Below are 23,465 nucleotides of genomic sequence, written 5' to 3'. Positions count from 1 at the left end.
AAAGTGATTTTCTAATAATATATTGTTATGGAACGCTTACAATTTTGAACATCTTTAACAACAAAATACTTGGATCACAGAATATATTATCCTGATGTATTCTCTGCTTGGGTCTTCCACAAATAATACACAATAAATAACTTTTTATTAAGTTCACGTCTTAAATCAATTATTTATCAAATACACTATAATATAGTGTATTTACACTAATATACACTATAATATATATTATATCAATAATAGGTCTGGATCCCGCGTATGAAAAAAAAGTTGATTAATACCAAGCTGAAAATTTGTTAATAGCTTAAGGGTGTCTAGTCCGATAAACTTCGATATATGGGAACACTGTAACAGGGGCAGTTTTAATTGTGGAACAGGTTAAAAATTTGGACGGTCAGACCACTAAAACGGCACATTTATTTTGCCCGACAGAACAGACTTAAACTCTCCGAACAGAGATTAAACTCTCATGCAAAAATCAGACTGCTATTTATCACCTGTCATAATTCCTGTCATTTGACATATTCTACATGTTCCACTCATTAAAACGCCCATTTGGTGAGAAATAGCAGTCTGATTTTTGCATGAGAGTTTAATCTCTGTTCGGAGAGTTTAAGTCTGTTCTGTCGGACAAAATACATGTGCCGTTTTCGTGGTCTGACCGTTCCAAATTTTTAACCTGTTCCACCATTAAAACTTCCCCTGTTCCAGTGTTCCCATATATCAAAGTTTGTCCGATTAGACACCCTTAAGCTATTAACAAATTTTCAGCTTGCTATTAATCAACTTTTTTTTCATACGCGGGATCCAAACCTATAATATTTAATCAATAACTCAACATATTCCCGATGCAATGTCAAATATTTAAAATTGTCACTGATTGTCAGTGTCTGACTGACAATATATGCTGACAATATTATATTCGGCTGAGTGCGTTGTAAGACAAAGATATATTTGGAAAATATTACCACGTCATTGTGTTCATTTTTTTCGAATCCTGAAAAAACCAATAAATATTTTTGAAAAATTTAAACGCAGAATGAAAGACTAAATTATTACCGAGAGCCAAAAGTCCCTTAGAATAAATAAAAAGTTTATTTTGAATGATATATTTGAAATTGAAAATCACACTAAATTTTCTCTTAGATTTTCACCCCTGTAACTTATTAAAATAAACATTATAGAAGTTCTCAGGGACTTTCGGCCCTCGCTAATAACGTAATCTTTCATTCTGCGTTTAAATTTTTCAAAAATACTTATTAGTTTTCTCAGGATTCGAAAAAAATGAATCCCCATTTGAATAGCATTGCAGCCGAAAATACGTACCGATCCTCTTAATATAGCAAAGTACATGGTAGTCACTAGACTTAGGCAAATATGCAAATAAAAGGGTATAAAATATGCTCATAAATATGCAGTATTTTACGTAAAAATATGCAAAAATATGCAAAAAAATTAGATATTATTTACAAAAATATTAATATATTATGAAATATCTTCAGATGTTATATTTATTAACATGGACGTATGTATTTTACAAACTAAGTTTATGTAATTAAATATTTAAGTGTTTTAACAAATAAATAATATAATTTCGAATTGTGGTAACAATAAATTATCAAATGCTGTTCAAAATTTTCTAACAAAAACTTATGACTTCTATTTGAGTATATATTGCCACAAAATGAGCAATAAATTTTATACATATCCACAGATAGCTCTTTAAAAGTAGTTGAAACACAACACATCCAAGTGGAAACAAAGTTTATTTTCGGCATTTTCAAAGCACAATAATTATTTATAAATTACAAAATCAAGTGTTAAGGCCTTTAATTTTACAATAGGAAAACTGACCCTCAAAATAAAAATGTTTACCTTCTGTATAAACTGCAGATTTTGGAACCCTCATATTCAAGGAAAAAACGTGGCAAAACTATAAAGCCGCTATCTCTTATTAGTACTATATTCCGACACCAAAAATTTGAATACCAAGAGATTATAAAACAAAATTAAATATTGGGATTTGCAAGTTATTTGTTACATTAATATAAAAATGGGTATATACAATCAAAATTTTTAATTATATGCAATTTATGCACACGTTTATGAAAATATGCAACATTTTACATTTTTGCATTTTTTATGCATAATATGCCAAATATGCAATTTGTATATTTGCCTAAATCTAGTAGACACTAAGCGCGAAATATTAAATACACAATAGTTGGTTAACCAACAACTAATTGACAGGGTGGACACTGTGGACAGCTACACATAATTTTATACCATCATAAACAGCCAATGAGACTACTCGCAAGTGAAATAAAACAACGCATACGAAAAGCGAGATCAGCGTTCATAATGATGAAGTTACTTTTCAGAAGTCACAATTTACCATTTGCTACCAAAAAATTTCTATCATCAGATGCTATGTATTGTCTACGTTAATATACAGAGCAGAGGCCTTGGCATATTTCCAATGGTCTATTATATCGGCATTGGGAAAGTCGCGATGGTGTACAGTTCAACAATAATTGGTACTGCAAAAATCACACAGTAAAATAGTGTTTCACAGAATATGTGCCCGGATGGATTGAAACATGTAAAGACGCGCAATTTCTCGAAAGTACAAAGTAAAAATTGGACGAGCTCACCGACTGAGATCCAGAGAGTATAATATAAAATGTTTCCTAACAAAAGGGACGTAAGAGTTCGTACCGTATAGTAAGTACCATACTCCATTGGACATCATAGACAAACCTGGCGAATTTGAAAGTCCCCGTAAGATTTGGGCAGCCCTTAGAAAATCAGAACAAACTGTGGACGATCCGCCGACTCCCTCTACAGATGGCATGGGGAAAACTTCATTCGCCTTCTTGTGATTGCGGCGCTGTAAGTAAGACGACCAGCCACATAGTACAGGACTGTGAACGCAGATCATCCACAGACGATCTTACAGACTTTGCAGTGGCGTAACAAACTCCGTCGGGCCCCCCCACAGAATTGGAAATGGGGCCCTCTTTAAAAAGTTACTAAATACGACTTATGTAACAAAAAAGTATATGTAATAGCCTAGTAAATAACCGTGAAATACGGAGATTCCGTGAAATACGGAGATTCCGTGTAATTTTCAGTGTCACCACCGAAGTGAGCAAGTCAATACTTTTTAAATTATTTGCGAGTGAAAATGTTTACTTTTCAACAAGAAAAACACGTTTTCAAGAGGTTTTTCGCAAATAACTCAAAAAGAATTTGATCTAAAATACTTTCTTAGCAAAAATGTAACTTATAAAAAAATGATACCTATCCACCCAGTAAAAACAAAGTTGTGACTTATGAAAAATTCTTCTTATTCTTCAAATTCCAAATCGACTATTTCAACGTGAAATAACCAAAAAATGAAGCACTTTTCGGGAAAAATTCATTGAAACTTTTTTAACAAAGCTTTATCTTTATTTTTTATAAAAATTTCTAGCATCAAAACTAAGCGAGTTACACTCAAAATAAAGTTAACCCATTGTTTTGGTAAAAAATCGTAAACGTCTAGCAACCTATTTAGCACCCCAAATTAAAGTAATCATTACCGCTTCAAAAATTACTTAACTTTTTTTATACGATCTGTAAGTTTCACTGGTCCAAAGACCTTATTTTTGAACTAGTCACTAATCACGAGTGTATGCAAATTTTGAAAGGCCCTATCTTAATCAATTTTTGTGTTATAATATTTGTATAATATTAAAATATTACAAATTATTAAAATATTACAATAACAAAATAAAACCATAATATTTTTAAAAGCAAAACCTACATTCCTTTACTATGTGAGATTTTTTGTATCACTAATACTTTTTAAGTTATTCTGAAAAAGGGCATTTTTCCAAAATAAAAAAAACCCTTTTCTACTAAAAAACTAATTTTTTTCAAAAATAAAAACTTTGGACCAGTCAAACTTACAGATCATATAAACAATACATATATAATAATATAAAGTAAATGGTAAAGCGCTAACTATTAATTTTATTTGAGGTGCTAAACAGGGGAAAATTTACAAGATTTTTAAAACCAAAAAAAGTTGGTCAACTTTATTTTGAGCTTAACTCGATTAGTTTTGATCCTAAATACTTTTATAAAAAATAAGGCTTTTTAAACATTTAAAAAATGTTATTGAGTTTTCCACGATAAGTGCTTTATTTTGGTTATTTTACGTTGAAATATTCGATTTGGAATTGGACGAATAAGAACAATTTTTCATGAGTTTTAACTTTGCTTTTACTGTGTCGATTGACTTCATGAATAGACCACTTTTTTATTTTTTATAAGCTACATTTTTGCTTAAAATATTTTTTTGATATTTTTTTCGATAAAAATTTTTGAGTTATTTGCGAATCACCGCCTTAAAAACGTGTTTTCTTTTTGTTGAAAAATAAACAATTTCACTCGCAATAACTCGAAAAATATCGAAAAATATTCAACAAAAGTTGTAGTCCACAGTACAACGTCCTTTTTGGAAGATAATTAGAAAAGTCTTAAAAATGGCTTCGTTTGAGCGAGTCTATCACTTTCTGAAAAAAATTAGAGTGCAGGTTGGACGCGTTTCCGCGTCCCGCTTGATTAACATATTTACGTTGTCGGACTAACAAAACGTAGCTGTAAATTTGTCGGACAAGAGATCGACAATCTTTAATAATTGAATATGTATAAGTACTTTAACTGAAACGGTCCAGTTAGCTGGGGCGCAGTCGATCAACAAGTTTAGTGGATTTGCGATTTGCGGTCGCTGGTTCGAGCCTCAGCTAGGTCATGAAATTTATAAAACTCAATAGAGTCTACGGCTTGGTCTGGATAAACTGGCGTCGGATCGGCCTATGGAGGAGCGGTACGGCAAGGGATAAGGGCTTGCGGCTTGGTGATACTCCTCCATAGATCCCTACCGAAGGGCGTTGACGCCTAATAACGGTGTATATACATACTTTAACTGAAAATTGAGAGGTTTGTAATAACAAAACTACCACACTAGAGTGATATCTTGCGGGTGTCGGACTTTAAGATTTTGTGATTACAAAACCCTTAATTTTCAATTTAAAGTATTTGTATTTAAATAATAAAGATTGTCGATATCTTGTCCGACAAATTTACAGCCGCGATTCGTAGTCCGACAGCGTAAATATGTTAATGTCGCAGGATGCGGAAACGCGTCCAACATGCACACTGGAATTTTTCAGAAAGTCGTAGACTCGCTCAAACGAAGCAGTTAAACCCATTTTTAAGACTTTTGTAATCATCTTCCAAAACGGACGATGTACTGGACTACTTATTGCTTATAATTAGTCAATTTAACCGTTTCCGGACTTATTTTAAACATATGTTTTTCACTCCCCCAAGTGGAGGGTAAGTAGAACCAAAATCCAAATTGTCAAGCAAATCCGTCCTGACGCTGATAATTACACTCCAAAACGGTCACTTACTGGGCTATCAGTGTATTCATGCACTGTATATGTCAACTTACATTTTCCATATTTATTGGTATAGAATAAAAAAAAGAAAAAAATATAATAAATGATTACAATATTTCATAGTATTATTGATGAGAGAAACAACTTTCTTCGAGTACTACTATCAGCGAATATATCTACAATTTTATTAATACATATCTATCTGATAAACAACTTTAGTTTCAATACACTGCTTAAAAAACGTTGCGTATGTACTTATGCCTATAATAATATGAAAATGACACATTTATACATATCTTAAGACTCAAATATGTAATCTATCTTCTGTATAATAGAGTTCCTGGAAAATACATGGACAACTTACAGAATCTATAGCCATAGGCAACGGAATAAGGCAGGGGACTTATTGAGCCCAATTCTCTTTAATTTAATCATAAATGAAATCATTAACAGCATCAACAAAGGAAGAGGATACAGAGTGGGAAACAAAGAAGTAAAAATACTCTGTTATGAAGACGACGCAATATTGATAGCCCATGCTACGGGGGCCTCTGTTACGCCTCTGGAAACTACTGCCGATAATTGTATCGAAATACTAAATGTAAAGAGAAAACCCATTTCTAGATTTGGAAATATTGTTCTGAAATTCGGCAAATTGCAATTCTCAAATCTTTCAATGGTCACGTACATTATAGTTATACAATTTAGTTTATTGCCGTTACCATAAAAATTCGTCAGACCGGAAAAGATTAAATTTATAGATATAAGATGATTCACTTGCCGAACAGGCCTATTTAGAAATTTACGTTCTTAAATTTAAACACACAACGTAAACTAATATACCAATAACAGATTTTAACATAATATTAGACGACAAGATGGGGCCCCAGATCGATTGGGGCCCCCCTGCAAGCTTCATGCTGCGGGGGCCTCTGTTACGCCCCTGAGACTTTGTAATGGCAACGGAAGAGTCAATAGAATCTATAAAAAGTGGGCATATGTTTGTAATTTATTGTATAATGCATACCTTTAATTTAATTAATTTAATTACCTACTCTTTGATGTAAGCCATATGCTAAATAAAAATCAATAAATAAAAATCAGCTAATGTTTCCTTTCGGTTCAGAGGTGATCCACCATCCCCATACGTACGTTTCTGTCTCTCCAGACGTCTTCAGTGTAGCAACATGAACACCTATAAATGAAAACTAAACCAAGCTGCCTATAAATGAAAACCTAGCGACCATATTACAGAGAAATGAGAAGTCCCAGATCTAAACAATAAATCTGAAAATTCTCTTCGAACCACTTTCTGATAACATCATTAATCTCTGCCTTTTACAAGGCAAGGAGGCGACGAATAAAGAAGACGAAAGGGACTCTACAATATGCAGACGTATTTTGTCGATTTTTCTAGAAAAAAAATCCAACGAAAGTTGATTCCTTGGACTCGAAATATGAGTAAAATGATAAATTAAAAAATATAATAATAGGCAGCTTGGTTTCGTTTTGATTCAGAGGTGTTCATGTAGGACCATTGAAGACGTCTGGAGAGACAGAAACGTACGTATCGAGATGGTGAATCAACTCTGAACCGAAGTGAAACATAAGCTGTTTTTTAATTTTTCATGTTACTCATATTTTTAGTACACAGAATCAACTTTCGTTGTTATTTTTCTTGACGAATAGTGAGCCTTTCGTCTTCTTTGTTCGTCGTCTCCTTGCCTTACAAATTGTAAAAGGCAAAGATTAAGGACGTTACCAGAAAGTGGTTCCAAGAGAATTTTCAGATTTATTGTTTAGATCTATGACTTCTCATTTCTCCAGGAATAAATCAATTCTCAAGGACATTTTGGAGTCAAAAGAAAAACTCTCACCTCCTCATTTTATTCAGTTAAAGACTGTAAAGTATAGACGGTTAGTAAAACTGCAACACTTCAGATAGGTACTCTGTCCAAACAGCTGTAGTGAAAATAATTGTAATGAATTTTGTGGAAATGTATTGGACAATAAATAAAAGTATAGACATGTTCTAGGACTTTTGTAATAGTTAGGAGCCCTTTTCTGGTAGCGCAGTAATTATTTTCAGCCTTTCCTAATATTTTACTAAAATATGCAATAACTTCTTCGTTCATGTTCATCAAAGTAGATGGTGCACCTTCATACGCTAATCATTTGAATAGGAAACAAGTAGAAAACATTCGATGGCTTTCCGTTTTCGATTGGTATGCAGTCCGAATGTCTGATGAGGCCAATGTTAGGCCAATATGACATCATAACCAATTCGAGCACAAAAAATAAGTTCTTTTTTTACCATAATCGCATTTATTATCCTTACCTTGGTTTTAATTTAAAAGACGATTGTTTATCGTTAATCAATAGAGGTTGCTTAGATTCGGGTATTTCTTTTCCATCGATGGACAGTTTCACCTCTGTATCATTTGTTTCCTTTGTATCTACATCTTTGCAGGACACCAAAGCTACCGCTTCCATTTCCTATAATGAAACACTATCCTAAAACACAAATTAAAAATAAAAATTGAAGAAAAAAAATTTTCTATCTAAAAGGTATATTTATTTTAAAACCTCAATAAAGGGTAACATTAAAAAACATAACGTTTTCGCTCTAAAGAGAGAATCATCAGTGTCCTTTGCAAGCTCTACATGCTAAGCCACCAAAAATTAAAATCGACTAAAAGTCTTACATTGACATGTTGTATACTAAATTATGGCGATGGATGAAATTTATAGAAATACCTTAAGGCATTATATGACTATTCCACGAAGCATGTGTGTGATTGAGTCGATTTCTCTTTGTGAAGACAGAGAAATCGACTCAATCACCCACGTGCTTCGTGGAATAGTCATATAATGCCTTAAGGTATCTCTATAAATTTCATCCATTGCCAGGATTTAGTATACAACATGTCAATGTAAGACTTTTAGTCGACATTTTAAGGGTTTTAACCCATGTATTTTTGGTGACTTAGCATGTAGAGCTTGCAAAGGACACTGATGATGCTCCCTTTAGAGCGAAAACGTTCTGTTTTTTAATGTTACCCTTTATTGGGGTTTTAAAATAAATATACCTTTTACACAGAAGATTATTTTCTTCAATTTTTGTACTTAATGGTATTCAGCCAGCTACAGGAAATTAAAAATATTCAAGGACGTCTTCCAGTTGACTACTTATTTCGCTGTATACAGAGTACGCAGTAATAGGACTGTCCAATAAGTACTTAGCATTCAAAATAAAAGCGATTATTTCATTCATAGGAGCTACAGAACCAATAGAAAGCTACAGAAATAAAAATTAAAGTGATAATTTTTGATAATATCCCGTCGTCAGGTATATTACGTCAGATGACCTTCGTTGCTATGAAAAAAAAACATTCAGTGACAGTAATGTCAATTAATGTTTTAAAAGTTATAAAAGTGATGACTTTCAACCGTCAAATATTTATAACAACTGTGTGTTTAATTGTACTAATTTGTACTTACATGTAAATAAATTACAATAAAATTTTTGATTTGAACAGCTTTATTCATGAAATAATCGCAGCAAATTGCACTCGATCTCTAAAATTATTATCGAATTGTTTCCCTCTTGCCACTTTGACATAATTTCACTCCCCTTTGGGTCGTGAAATTAAAACTGTCAGTGTCACTTGGGAAAAATTCGATAATTTTAGAGCTCTTGTGCAATTACTACCGATAATTTTTAACGAGTGGTGATTTATTTCTGAACGTAGTTTCCTTTCTGAACGTAATATTCACCATTAATCGTTTGGAGGCCTTTGAAATGTGGCTGCACAGACGTACACTGAAAATACCATGGACGTCTATGCTGACAAATGTGGCAGTCCTTAAGATAACAACCAATATAGAAAGATGGCCTATTTTGAACACGTAGTAAGGAGAGACCGATATAATTTTCTTCAACTTATTATTATTTTAGCAGTGAATTTATTGGACAACTCTACACAACTAAATAGACTGAAAATTAGAACTCCTCTTGACTTCCCATTTAGAACATAAGTGTCTTAAAGTGTTTTAAGGTTTTAAGTGAAAATAAGTGACGTAGTGTATTTATTAGTAACAAACCTACTAGGAGTTGATAGTCATTGGACTAAAACTCCTCTCACATTTGTTCGTTCAACAAAAATGCTTAGTGTTACTTTTTCTTGTGATGTAACAGATTGTATTTAAAAACAAATAAAAAAAATAAAATCGAAGGACGCAGAGGAATTGGTAGAAAGCAGGCCTCTTGGTTGAAGAATATCAGGGACTGGACAGGAATAAAGAAAGCAGAACAGCTATTTAGAATAGCTCGAGACAGAGACAGTTTCGCCATGTTAATCGCCAACGTCAAGGGGACTTGATAGGGCACGTTAAGAAGAAGAAGAGGTCTCTCTCCTTTTAGCTCTATACACTTGACCCAGCGATGCTAGGTCAATGAAAAATATGTTTAATATAATGGAAAATGGTGGGAAAACAACTAGAGACATTTTGTACATACTTATGAATCAAATTTTAATGACAAAACAAATATCCAACACTTGGAACGAAGCACTAACACTGTTACTATTTAAGAAAGGAGATAAAAAGGATCTAAAGAATTACAGACCCATAACTTCACTAAATGTGATGTATAAACTATTAACCAAGAGATTAACAAATAGATTAACAACTAAATTAGGTGGATACCAGGCAAGAGAACAAGCCGGATTTAGAAAAAACTTGAGTACAAGTGACCACCTTTTAACGATCAATATATTAATCGAAAAAGCTAACGAATATCATATCCCACTATACATGGCATTTATTGACTTCAAAAAAGCATTTGATAGTGTTGAACACTGGGCAGTAAAGGATTCCCTACAAAACAGCAGAATAGACTACAGATATACCGACTTAATTACAAATATATTTTATATATATATATATATATATATATATATATATATATATATATATATATATATATATATATATATATATATATATATATATATATACAAAATATGCATAAGATGGAATGCAACCACAGACACGTGTTTCTGACTTATTAGTATATTATTAGTATATATATATATATATAAAATGATGTTGGATAATCGAGTACAAATATAAAAATAAATAAGCAAAATCATTGGCTAATACTCGTAAAGTGAATGTGAATTTAGTTGGAAATATATAAAATGATGAAGGGTCATCATTCCATACATTTCTGTGCAACTATATACACCGGTGTTTCGGCCTATTTGGGCCTCGTCAGTATAGTGTAGCAAGTTAAAAAAGTTGTTTGTTAACTTGTAAAAGGATTACTACAGGAGCAAGGTTACCATTTTTGGTCAGATTGTTAGAAGACCCGCAGTCGCAAGGCTACAACTAACATTGCCAAGGAGGTAAGGCTACCTGAGGAAATGAAAAGCCATAACATTATTAAATAAAATGATGTTGGATAATCGAGTACAAATATAAAAATAAATAAGCAAAATCATTGGCTAATACTCGTAAAGTGAATGTGAATTTAGTTGGAAATATATAAAATGATGAAGGGTCATCATTCCATACATTTCTGTGCAACTATATACACCGGTGTTTCGGCCTATTTGGGCCTCGTCAGTATAGTGTAGCAAGTTAAAAAAGTTGTTTGTTAACTTGTAAAAGGATTACTACAGGAGCAAGGTTACCATTTTTGGTCAGATTGTTAGAAGACCCGCAGTCGCAAGGCTACAACTAACATTGCCAAGGAGGTAAGGCTACCTGAGGAAATGAAAAGCCATAACATTATTAAATAAAATGATGTTGGATAATCGAGTACAAATATAAAAATAAATAAGCAAAATCATTGGCTAATACTCGTAAAGTGAATGTGAATTTAGTTGGAAATATATAAAATGATGAAGGGTCATCATTCCATACATTTCTGTGCAACTATATACACCGGTGTTTCGGCCTATTTGGGCTTCGTCAGTATAGTGTAGCAAGTTAAAAAAGTTGTTTGTTAACTTGTGAAAGGATTACTACAGGAGCAAGGTTACCATTTCTGGTCAGATTGTTAGAAGACCCGCAGTCGCAAGGCTATAACTAACATTGCCAAGGAGGTAAGGCTACCTGAGGAAATGAAAAGCCATAACATATCATTTCCTCAGGTAGCCTTACCTCCTTGGCAATGTTAGTTGTAGCCTTGCGACTGCGGGTCTTCTAACAATCTGACCAAAAATGGTAACCTTGCTCCTGTAGTAATCCTTTTACAAGTTAACAAACAACTTTTTTAACTTGCTACACTATACTGACGAGGCCCAAATAGGCCGAAACACCGGTGTATATAGTTGCACAGAAATGTATGGAATGATGACCCTTCATCATTTTATATATTTCCAACTAAATTCACATTCACTTTACGAGTATTAGCCAATGATTTTGCTTATTTATTTTTATATTTGTACTCGATTATCCAACATCATTTTATTTAATAATGTTATGGCTTTTCATTTCCTCAGGTAGCCTTACCTCCTTGGCAATGTTACTTGTAGCCTTGCGACTGCGGGTCTTCTAACAATCTGACCAAAAATGGTAACCTTGCTCCTGTAGTAATCCTTTTACAAGTTAACAAACAACTTTTTTAACTTGCTACACTATACTGACGAGGCCCAAATAGGCCGAAACACCGGTGTATATAGTTGCACAGAAATGTATGGAATGATGACCCTTCATCATTTTATATATTTCCAACTAAATTCACATTCACTTTACGAGTATTAGCCAATGATTTTGCTTATTTATTTATATATATATATATATATATATATATAGTGATTTTTTGAAATCATATATAATTATATATATATATATATATATATATATATAAATATATATATATATATATATATATATATATATATATATATATATATATATATAAAATGATGTTGGATAATCGAGTACAAATATAAAAATAAATAAGCAAAATCATTGGCTAATACTCGTCTTCATATCAAGGCGAGATCCGACTAAATCGAGGACAACCCGAGATCCACCAATAGGAAATTAATTATTGGAGTATATTGTTCATAAGTATCTTTATAATTAACATATTAATCATGGCACACTTAGAGGGGAAAAGATTTTTGTACTTAAATTTTTCTGATAAATTTACAGCGAAACGAGATCCGTAGCTGAAAAATAAAGGGGAGGACTTATATACGAAATTTTAGATATTTACCGATCAACGCGAGATCACACACTGATGCCAGCTCTAAAGAGTATTAGTCGAGCGATTGGAGCTCGTGTTGTATTGTATATTTCCCACGATATAAAGATATATAGTGGGCGGAGTCAATGCCGGTAGCAACAGCGTTGTCTCGAATTCTTTATGTAACTTTTAAGTATCGCTTCTTTTGTGTCTTTAACGTCTACGATTGACCTTTCAGAAAGTCCCTTAGTTTTGTTACATACATAAGGGTGTGAAAAAAGAAAAAGAATACTTCACAAATAATAACCATTTAATAATGATAATTATTTGCAATACAATATTTTAAAACTATACATTAATATTCTTAAAAAACACTTACTACGAAACCAAAATGTAATTATTATATTCTTAAATAATACAAATTGTTACAAAATAATTATTTAAATGATTGCTTGTTTTAAAAATACATTACAAGAAAGTAAAAATTTTTATAAATATTATTAAAGTTTAAAAAATAAAATAACTCAATATGTAATTATTATTTGATAGTTAAAAAATGATTTTAAGTAAAATGATTTAAAAGATAAAAAGAAACACACATAATTTTCAGGGTCAACTCCTAATTGCATGAAAATTTGGATTTAGATTCTACCCATCCCCCACTTCAAAGTTGAATTTGTGCCGTTGATTGCTTTTACTTGGAGGGTGAAAAAATATACGTTTAAAATAAGTCCGGAAACAGATCTGACTAAGTTTAAGCAACTTTTGTTCTATAGAGTTTTTTTAACTTAGGTACTAGGTTAATTCAGTAGTAGGTACTAGAGTCACTTGCAACTAAAAATATTTACTTTTCAACAAAAAAAAAAAACACATTTTTCGGCGGTTTTTCGCAAATACTCAAAAAGTAAGTATTTTATCGAAAAAATATTCTTGGAAAAAATGTAGCATATAAAAAAAACGAAAAAATGGTATATTCTTAGTCTATAGAACCAGTAAAAGTAAATTTGTAGCTCATAAAGAAGACGATCATATCCTTCAAATTCCAAATCAAATATTTTAACGTGATACATAGTACCAAAAAATGAAGCTCTTTTCGGGGAAAGCCCATTAAAAATTTTTAAAGTGTTTACAAAAAGCTTTATTATATTTTATAAAAGTTATATACGGGTAGGAAAGACAACGGAATGAATTTTCGAACGTTTAAACAGACGACATCCCAGATTTACCAATTTCTGGACAATTGATCCAAAGGCTGGATTCTAACAACGAAACAGTTGTGGATTTTCAAGTTTTCAATGAGAGTCAGATTGAAAAAACATTAGTGACCTCGAGTATGATGGTTTGGAGAATTTGGCTGGTTATATCTGCCATAAATTGAAGGACTCAGTATTCAATCCGAAGATGTTTCAACGTACACGTGGGTTGATCATTTGAGTAAGTGTGGTTTATGTAAACCATCAGACACTCTCTTGTCATATATTAAGTAACTGGAGACAATTTTTCCTTCCACATGAATGGTGATTCCATTTTGGTAACTAAAAATTATTTAGAAAACCTTATGTCCAAAAGTGTAACTGTAGACTGTTCTAACAAAGCGAACAAGTTATTTTTTAGGTCTCGGATGTACTTCCGAATTAAAGAATTAAACAAGTCTCTTAACAACCTGACATTGCGTAAAAGAAAAATTATGAAAACTGCTACATAGTTGCTGTATGTACGTCTATTTCACATGCACAAAATTTAAATAAAGTGCATGGCATGAAAACTGTAAAACTTATTTTTGTCTTTTTTAAGCCTCTTACTTAAATCTGATGAAATACATTATTTAAAAAGAAAAAAATTTTGTTTTTTATCAATCCATTAAATTTATGGTTTTATTTTGGGACTTTTCTTCCCCTTGGTAAAAATTATATTTACTAATGTGTAGGCCACTAATCAATTTTTGCCAACTAACGGAATATAATAATTTTATTAGATATCGATTATATGAATATTTTTATTTTCCGGATCAAGAAACTGGGAACTATACAAATAACTGAAAATCAATTTAAATAAAAGTAAATAGTTTAATAATTTTCCTCTAAACTATAAAAATCACTTAGTTTCTTTTAGTCATAATTCATTCATTTTTACTATTCTCAAATTTCATTCGCGTTCGTATTACGAACGCATAGACGGGACTATGCTTTACTCTGTTGCTGACGTCATGCGCCAATCGGACGAGCTTACGTAACTAGAATATCAGGGTGTGCATATTTCCGGGTCCCGGTGAATTCGTATCTATTTTAATCCCCCATCCTAATTACAGGCCAACTGGCAACTCTCGTGAGCAGGTAATTTTTAGATAACCCATTAACTACCGGTGAATTGGTAACTTTCATTTTTTAAGTATTGTTGATAATCTAATATCGGTATTCCAGGTATTTAGCGCTGCACTCCTAGAAAATGGAAAAAATGGCACAGGAAGTGAAACCGATGATGAAACGAAACGCAGAAGAGAAAACTTGGATGATTGTTTTAATAGAAGTAAAATTAAAAAACGGTCACCAAGCAAAGCAGGCAACGAAAACAAGGAAGACATGGAAAATGTTATGATTACAATAATGAAAGAGCTAATGAATAAAAACGATGAAATGCTTCAGGAAATAAAACAAATAAGGAAAGAATAACAACAAACCAATAAAGAGTTAATGGGTGTAAAAGCAGAGAAACAAAAACTAAAAAAAGAAGTAAAACAGCTACATGAATGAATGGAGCAACTGGAGAAATTTAGCAAAAAGAAAAGCTTGATCGTAACTGGGTTGAAAGTAGAAACAAATGATTATAAGAAATTAAAAGAAGAAATGGAAAATTTCAGAGCCCAAGAGTTGCAAATACAAATAAAACTAAGAAGTGCAAAAAAAATAGGAGAAGCAGTATGCGCAATAGAAACAGAAGCCCTCACGGATAAAATGGAAATCCTAAACAAGAAACGTAAAATAAAACAGCATAAAGATCGTATCTATATAAACAACGATTGGACATCGAAAGAATAAGAAATACAAAAGGAAATAACTAAAATAGGAAAGGACGAAAGAAGCAAAGGTAAGCAAACGAAAATCGGCTACAAGAAATTAATAGTGAATGGCAAAATCTAGATATGGGACGAAGAGAGAGAACAGCTGATAGAAAATTCAAAAAACTAATAAACGAAGAAGAGCGGCCGAAATATGATATTGACATGGCAAAAAAAGACTCGAAAATGCAAACAGTTAACGAAAACAAAATAACGCACACAAAATAAAGAAAGAATCTCAATAAGAAGAAAAGAACAAAACCCATTAGAATGGGATCTTGGAATATTAGAACCATGCTGGCAGTAGGTAAGATGCAAGAAATAGCTCTTGAAATGAAAAAATACCAACTAGAAATCCTAGCCCTACAGGAAATACGATGGAAGAAAGAAGGAAAAATTGAGAAGAAAAACTTTAGCATGTATTATTCGGGAGAAAACAAACAGGGAACTAATGGTACGGCATTTATGGTGAACAAAAAATGAGGGAAAAACTGATACAATTCAAAGCAGTTAATGAAAGGATATCTTACATAAGAAAATAAACAAGCCAACATCTCGATAGTCAATTGCTATGCACCCACCGAAGAAGCAAACCAAGAAGATAAAGCAGAATTCTACGACATCCTGGAAGAAACCTGTGAAAATATTCCGAGGAATGACATATTAATAATATTGGGTGATTTCAATGCAAAGTTCGGAAAGGAGGATTATAACCGTAATGTAGCCATAGGCGTAACCAGGATGATCCTTAGGGGGGGTTACAACTACCTGAAAGGGGGGGTTACAACTACTGGAAGTTCTCTGAGGGCTATGGTGTTAAGCGTATAGAGCTCAAAGTACATCCCAATGGGGGGGTTACAACCCCCAAAACCCCCCTGGTTACGCCTATGAATGTAGCTGCCAAAGAAACCATTCATGAAACTACGAATGATAATGGAGGAGAAATCTGCAACCTAGCAGCAGCAACAATACATATATAGTTAGTACTGGGCATAAACATAAAAAAGAACACAAAATAACATGGATGATACCAGGAAGAATGTATGGAAACTAAATAAATCATACTCTAATTTCGAAAAAGTGGACACAAATAGTACAAGACTTAAGGCCATATAGAGGGGCAAATGGAGGCACTGACCACATATTGTTGATAGCAAAACTTAAGATGAAAATAATTAAAGCAAATAATCATAAGGAACGAAAAAGGAGGAAATGGAATATAGCCAACCTGAAACCGCAAGAAACCAAGCAACAATATACAGAACAACTGGAACAGAAATTGGGTCAGTACGAGCACATAGAAATAGAAGGAGAATGGAAAAATATAAAGAACATCATAATAGAGACAGCAGAACAAATAATAGGATTCCAAAAAAACAAAGAATCGAAAGAATGGTTTGATGAGGAATGTCACCAAAAAAGTCAACTGAAGCACCTCGCAAGAAACAAATGGCTACAAAGTGCCGAACAGGAACAACTGGACCAATATAGAAAAGAAAAACAAGAAGCACTGAAACTCTATAGAAGAAAGAAGAACACATGGATCTCTGAACAAATGCAAGAATTAGAAACGAATAATAAAGACAACAAGAAATTGTTCGAATAGATAAAACAACAATACAGTACCAAAAAATCTGTCACAAAAATAAACAAAAAAGATTGGGAAAAATATTTCACGGACCTATACAAAAACGACAATAAGGCATATTCAGAGGATGAGGATATAAGAGATAACAGAGATGAAGAGGAAGGCGCACCTACTTATCAGGAATTCATGGAGCTATTAAGACAACTAAAAGTAAACAAAACGCCAGGGCCAGATGAAATCAACAACGAACTGATCATCAACGGAGGAGAGGAGCTCACGAAGCGAATGCACAAGTTAATGGTTACAATTTGGAAGGACGAAAGCATGCCCATAGAATGGAAAAACGGACACATCGCACGAATCTTTAAGAAAGGAGATCCAACTAAGTGCTGCAACTACAGACCAATTATGCTACTAAATACAACGTATAAGATATTGACCACAATTATAAGAAACCGACTAAATCAATACACAGAAAAAATTATAGGACCATACCAACAGGGTTTTAGAAAAGGAAGATCAACAATAAATGCAATACACGTACTGACACAAACAATTGAAAAAAGCTATGAACATGACATAGAATTACACATACTATTCATCGACTTCCAACAGGCCTTCGACAGCATATACAGACAACAATTATTAAAAGAAATGAAAAAAATGGAGATACCGGCAGAATTAATAAGACTAACTAGAATGACAATAAAACACTCAACAGCAAAAGTTAAAACAAATGAGGGCGATACAAATGACATCAAAATAGAACGTGAAGTAAGACATAGAGACAGTCTGTCAACGACAAACGACACTATTTAATATCGCTCTAGAAGGAGTAATTAGGGACACAGGGCTGAAAAAGACAATTATTCAAAGCTCAACACAGATCATAGGATATGCAAATGACCTGGGACTGGTAGCACGAGATAAAGAATGACTACAAGAGGCACCTTTAACCCTGGTAAGAGAAGCAAAGACGAGAGGATTAATAATCAATCAGAATAAAACAAAATATCTTATAAGCACACGAGACTATGTAAACAGAATAGCAGAAATAAAGATAGGTGAAAATACATTCCAGAGAGTAGATTGCTTCAAATACCTGGGGGTGATGGTGGACGGCAAAAACGGAAGGAGTATAGAGATAAACGACAGAATTAAAGCAGGTAATAGAGTATATTGGAAATATCACCAACTACTCAAGGACAAAAACCTGAGCAAAAAAACAAAATCAAAAATATACACAGCAGCAATCAGATCAGTGATAGCCTATGGAGCAGAAGTAATATGCCTTACGAAAAAAGACGAAGAAAATTAAAAATAATTGAGAGAAAAATTATAAATAAGAATACAGGGCCCAGTAAAGACAGAAACAGGGGAATATAGAAAGCTGATGAACCATGAAATAATAAATATAAATAAAGGAGAAGATATAGTAAAATTCATTAAAGCACAAAGGCTCAGATGGTTTGGGCACACACAAAGAAGAGGGGTAGAAGAACTGATCAGGAAGATAATGAACTGGAAACCAGTAAAAAATAGACCAAGAGGAAGACCAAAAATTGGATGGGAAGATCAACTGCTAGACGATATATCAAAGATGGAAATTGCAAATTGGAGAGAAAAGATTCAGGACCGGAGAGAGTGGAAGAAGATAGTAGAGAAGGCAAAAAAACATCACAACCTATGAACTACGACCTAAAGGAAAAGCGGACTAATTTACCGCGTGAAATGGATTAAAAGAGCTCATATTTGAGCGAACTATACTCTAACAAGAGTGAACAGTCCATATAATAATTTCAGATATGTACCTGTATAAATTACCCTCCTTGAAGTTGGTGTAAAAGGTATTCATCATTTATGTATTGTCTTTTGGAAGGATTACTAGAGAAAATCCAAATTAATTTTGAAAAAATGCCTGAAATCGCTGAAATTCTTGTAACAGATTTCGTAATGAGTGAACATGGGTGTAAGTTATTGGTGGTAAATGATTTTAAATTTCACTTAAAGAAAGTGCTAAAAAGTCTAAAACATTTATGGTACTGTTCTGCATCTGGTTGCCAGGAAACCTGTTATACCGACGGTTAGTTTTTTTTAATATTTTGAGTAGTAACTATGTTGGTTATCAACAATTTGATGTCAAAAATGCACATTTTGCCATTTTTTGTCTACCAGTAAGAAGAAAAACATTCAAAACAAAATTTAAGATAACCGCATTATAGAGCATGTAAAACAATTTAAACAAGGTTTTATAAATTTCGCTATACTTAATTGTTGCTTATAAAACTATAAATTAAGTCAGTTTAACGTTAATACAGGGTGAGTCATGAGGAACTGTACATACTCCTACCTCGTGTAGAGGCTCCTATGGGGAATAACAAATGACCATTAAAAAGTGTATGCTCCCATTGTTTAATAATATACAGGGCGAGTTTCGCATTTTGACAGAAATTTGTATTCGTCATAATTTTTGAACGGTCAGATCGATGTGTCTCTTATTTTGGCCAATCGTTACACTATTACCACCTAATCAACTGATTTATTCAAACTAGAAAAAAATCAGGTCCGGCTTCAAAAAAATTAGTTCGTTTGGGTCTTAGAAAAAATTTCACCCTGTATACGCTTTTTGAAAACTATAATATGAGTTTTACAAAATAGACAAATAGGCAATTAAAATGACATATTTATTTTTTTCCCCACACGATTACTAATTTTTTATAAAAAAATCAAATTTTGAGTATGAATTAAAACTTTGGTAAAGTGAACAATACATTTAAAAAAAATAACTTTTATTACAAAAATTAATTTTTTTTAACAAATATTTAATTTATTTTACCACCCAATCAACTGATTTATACAATCTAAAAAAAAAATCAGGCCCGGATTTAAAAAATTAGTTCGTTTTGGTCTTAGAAAAAATTTCACCCTGTACACGCTTTTTGAAAACTCTAATATGAATTTTAGAAATTAGACAAATAGGCAATTAAAATGGCATATTTATTTTTTTCTCCACACGATTACTTAATTTTTTATAAATAAATCAATTTGACACTGAATAGTTAAAAGTTTGGTAAAGTGAACCATAGATTTTAAAAAATTAACTTTTATTACAAAAATTAATTTTTTTGAACAAATATTTGACTTATGTTACCACCCAATCAACTGATTTATACATACTAGAAAAAAATCAGGCCCGGATTTAAAAAATTAGTTCGTTTTGGTCTTAGAAAAAATTTCACCCTGTATGCTCTTTCTGAAAACTCTAATATGAATTTTACAAATTAGACAAATAGGCAATTAAAATGGCATATTTATTTTTTTCTCCACACGATTACTTAATTTTTTATTAAAAAATCAAATTTTTCAAAATTGGAATTTTAACCTAAAACTGAAAAAAAAATGAAATCACGGTTTAACTCGCTACAACTCTGTTCCATTTTAATATTTTTTTTTCTGAAATTTTACAGCACATATCTCTTACCATTGTGAATATGAAAATTGTTGTAGACTTTCCGTCTTCTTCTCATAAAAGTTATAAATTTTTAAAAATAAAAGGTGCAGATTCGTGAATTGCAAAGTTAAATCGCAAAAATTAAGTGAAAAAAATTAAGATTTACCTATTTGATCACGTCTATGTTAAACTATAGAGTCCAAAGATAGGTGTTATGGATTTTAGATCTAGACGTGGTATAGAAAAAAAAATGGTGAAGCTTTTAAATTTGAGAAAAACGTTGTTTAATTTTTTTTATTTTTATGGCAAAATTCCGATTTTGACAAATTTGATTTTTTAATAAAAAATTAAGTAATCGTGTGGGGAAAAATAAGTAAGCCATTTTAATTGAGTATTTGTCTTATTTGTAAAAATCATACTAGAGTTTTCAAAAAGCGTTTACAGGGTGAAATTTTTTTTAAGGCAGAAAAGAACAAATTTTTTAAATCCGGGCCTGATTTTTTTCTAGTTTGTATAAATTAGTTGATTGGGTGGTAACATAAGTTAAATATTTGTTCAAAAAAATAATAATTTTTGTAATAAAAGTTATTTTTTTTTTTTAATTTATGGTTCACTTTACCAAACTTTTAATTCATACTCAAATTTGATTTTTTTATAAAAAATTAAGTAATCGTGTGGGGAAAAAATAAATATGTCATTTTAACATTTTTAACAAAATTTATGTAAATCTGACCAATTTTTTCTCAATTTAATTATTTATTGACAATTTAAATGAAAAATAGCCGATTTTAAGAATTTTCGTCTCTAAGTTACAATATTTTACCAAAAAACTGAAAAAAAAACCGATTAGTTTATTGAAATAGCCTTAAAATGAGTTGAAGTAAAATAGAATTGGAGCTTTGTTTATCAATTAACATTAACTATTCAAATTTATTTCTTACGTTTTCAGCTAACTAACTGAGGTACCCCTAAACCCTAAAAATGTCATCAAAACGACGATTTTGAAGCTCTTCCGACTGGACTAAAGAAGATATTATCGATTCAAACAAAAGTTGTGTATTTGTAATTCTAAATTTCAACTATTTAATTAAAAATAAAGGGTTTCAGTTGAAAATTCAAAGTTGCTACACCCACCGCTTTCGCAGGCAGAATAAGAACCCTGCTATTGCATAAGTATATAGATTTTGAAAAACCATTCAAAAAGCATTCCAAAGTTTTTTCGATATGCCGTCTAGTTCTCGAGATATTTGACAATCGCCTTTCTGGACAGAGCCCTTAAATAATGTAAACATTCTTATTCAAGCTAGACATAAGCCGAGTGAGAGAGCTGACCGTGAAATTCATTTGCGATGTTTCCAAATTTACCGGATCTCGGGTTGTCTGCAAAATATATATTTATCATATACACAACGGATCGCGCGCGCTGCCCTCTACAGCGGATTTAGTGGAACCACTCCAATATAAAATTCACCAAAAGTGGTGCAAAATGAGGTCCAGACAAAAATCGATTTCCTTGTACCTTAACCATTGTTACATCGAGATGTCACTATATACACGTGAATACAAGGTGAGATCCAAAATCGGATCTCGCCTTGCAAAACGGATCTCATCTTGTATAGCTTATGATACAAACGGATCTCGCCTTGATATGAAGACATATATATATATATATATATATATATATATATATATATATATATATATATATATATATATATATATATATATATATAATGAGACCAGAAGGGAAGTCTTTGCTGACAATGTTATATAACAAGGTTGTATTCTTGGGGAATTCAGCAAATTTTATGTGAAAGAAAACACTTTTTACTTGATCCAAGCTTTCGTAAACTTTAATGAATCGTTTACATCATCAGGGTAGATTGTAATAAAAAACGATGGTAGTTTTTTTTGGTATAGGACCTTATAAATTAATATACTCACAGTAAGTTGTGGTTGTTCACAAAAAGGTGTTGTAAAAAAGTATATAATATATATATATATATATATACTGTCATAACAATATATATATATATATATATATATATATATATATATATATATTGTTATGACAGTTCCGTAGATTGTTCCTACATAGAAAGAGTACCTCGACGTGAAAGAAGAAGTAGTCACGTACGAGAATGTTCTGGATGTCATGGAATAACCCAGAAATGTCTGGTGACGTCTAGAACGTCAGAAAACTATATAAACATTGTGTTTGACATTTGATAGTTCAGTTGTATTTTGAGATTTTGAGTATTTAAAGTTGTCAGTTTGTTCAAGTTGTTAACGTATTGTAATATTGTATTGGAGTTTAAATAAAGTATTGTAAAGAACTTGTAACATTGGTGACAGCGGTGGGATAAGAAGACATTAAGTAATTTGTATATGGTCAATACAAGATCTACTAAATTCGAGAAAGAAATGGATACATCCGGACCACCAGAATGGTTTTTAAAAATGGAAGAGTTGAAAGAGAAACGTAGGCAAGCAGAGAAAGAAAATGAAGAGAAACGTAGGCAAGAAGAGAAAGAAAATGAAGAGAAACGTAGGCAAGCAGAGAAAGAAAATGAAGAGAAACGTAGGCAAAAAGAGAAAGAAAATGAAGAGAAACGTAGGCAAGCAGAGAAAGAAAATGAAGAGAAACGTAGGCAAGAAGAGGAGGAGAGGCGTAGACAAGTAGAGGTAGAAATAATAAATAGTTTGTCACAAATTCA

The 23,465-nt window shown here is 32.1% G+C and overlaps 1 protein-coding gene across 4 annotated transcripts in view; it reads right to left on the bottom strand.

Annotated features, from left to right (window-relative positions):
• The window catches only part of LOC114334495 (G protein-activated inward rectifier potassium channel 4), a 73,874-nt gene that overhangs the window by 3,334 nt on the left and 47,075 nt on the right, over positions 1 to 23,465 (bottom strand). For 2 of the 4 annotated variants that reach the window (XM_028284550.2, XM_050655537.1), the window contains exon 2: positions 7,792 to 7,949. In XM_028284550.2, coding sequence (XP_028140351.1) covers positions 7,792 to 7,946 — 155 coding nt within the window. In that variant the 5' untranslated portion in view covers positions 7,947 to 7,949. Of the gene's footprint in view, positions 1 to 7,791; positions 7,968 to 23,465 lie in introns of all 4 variants that reach the window. The other 2 variants (XM_050655536.1, XM_028284543.2) reach the window with 1 other exon arrangement.

Source organism: Diabrotica virgifera, chromosome 7 (assembly GCF_917563875.1).
Source record: "Diabrotica virgifera virgifera chromosome 7, PGI_DIABVI_V3a".
Taxonomy (NCBI): domain Eukaryota; kingdom Metazoa; phylum Arthropoda; class Insecta; order Coleoptera; family Chrysomelidae; genus Diabrotica; species Diabrotica virgifera.
Note: the sequence above shows the minus strand (reverse complement) of the source record. Positions and strands in the feature narration are given on the sequence as shown.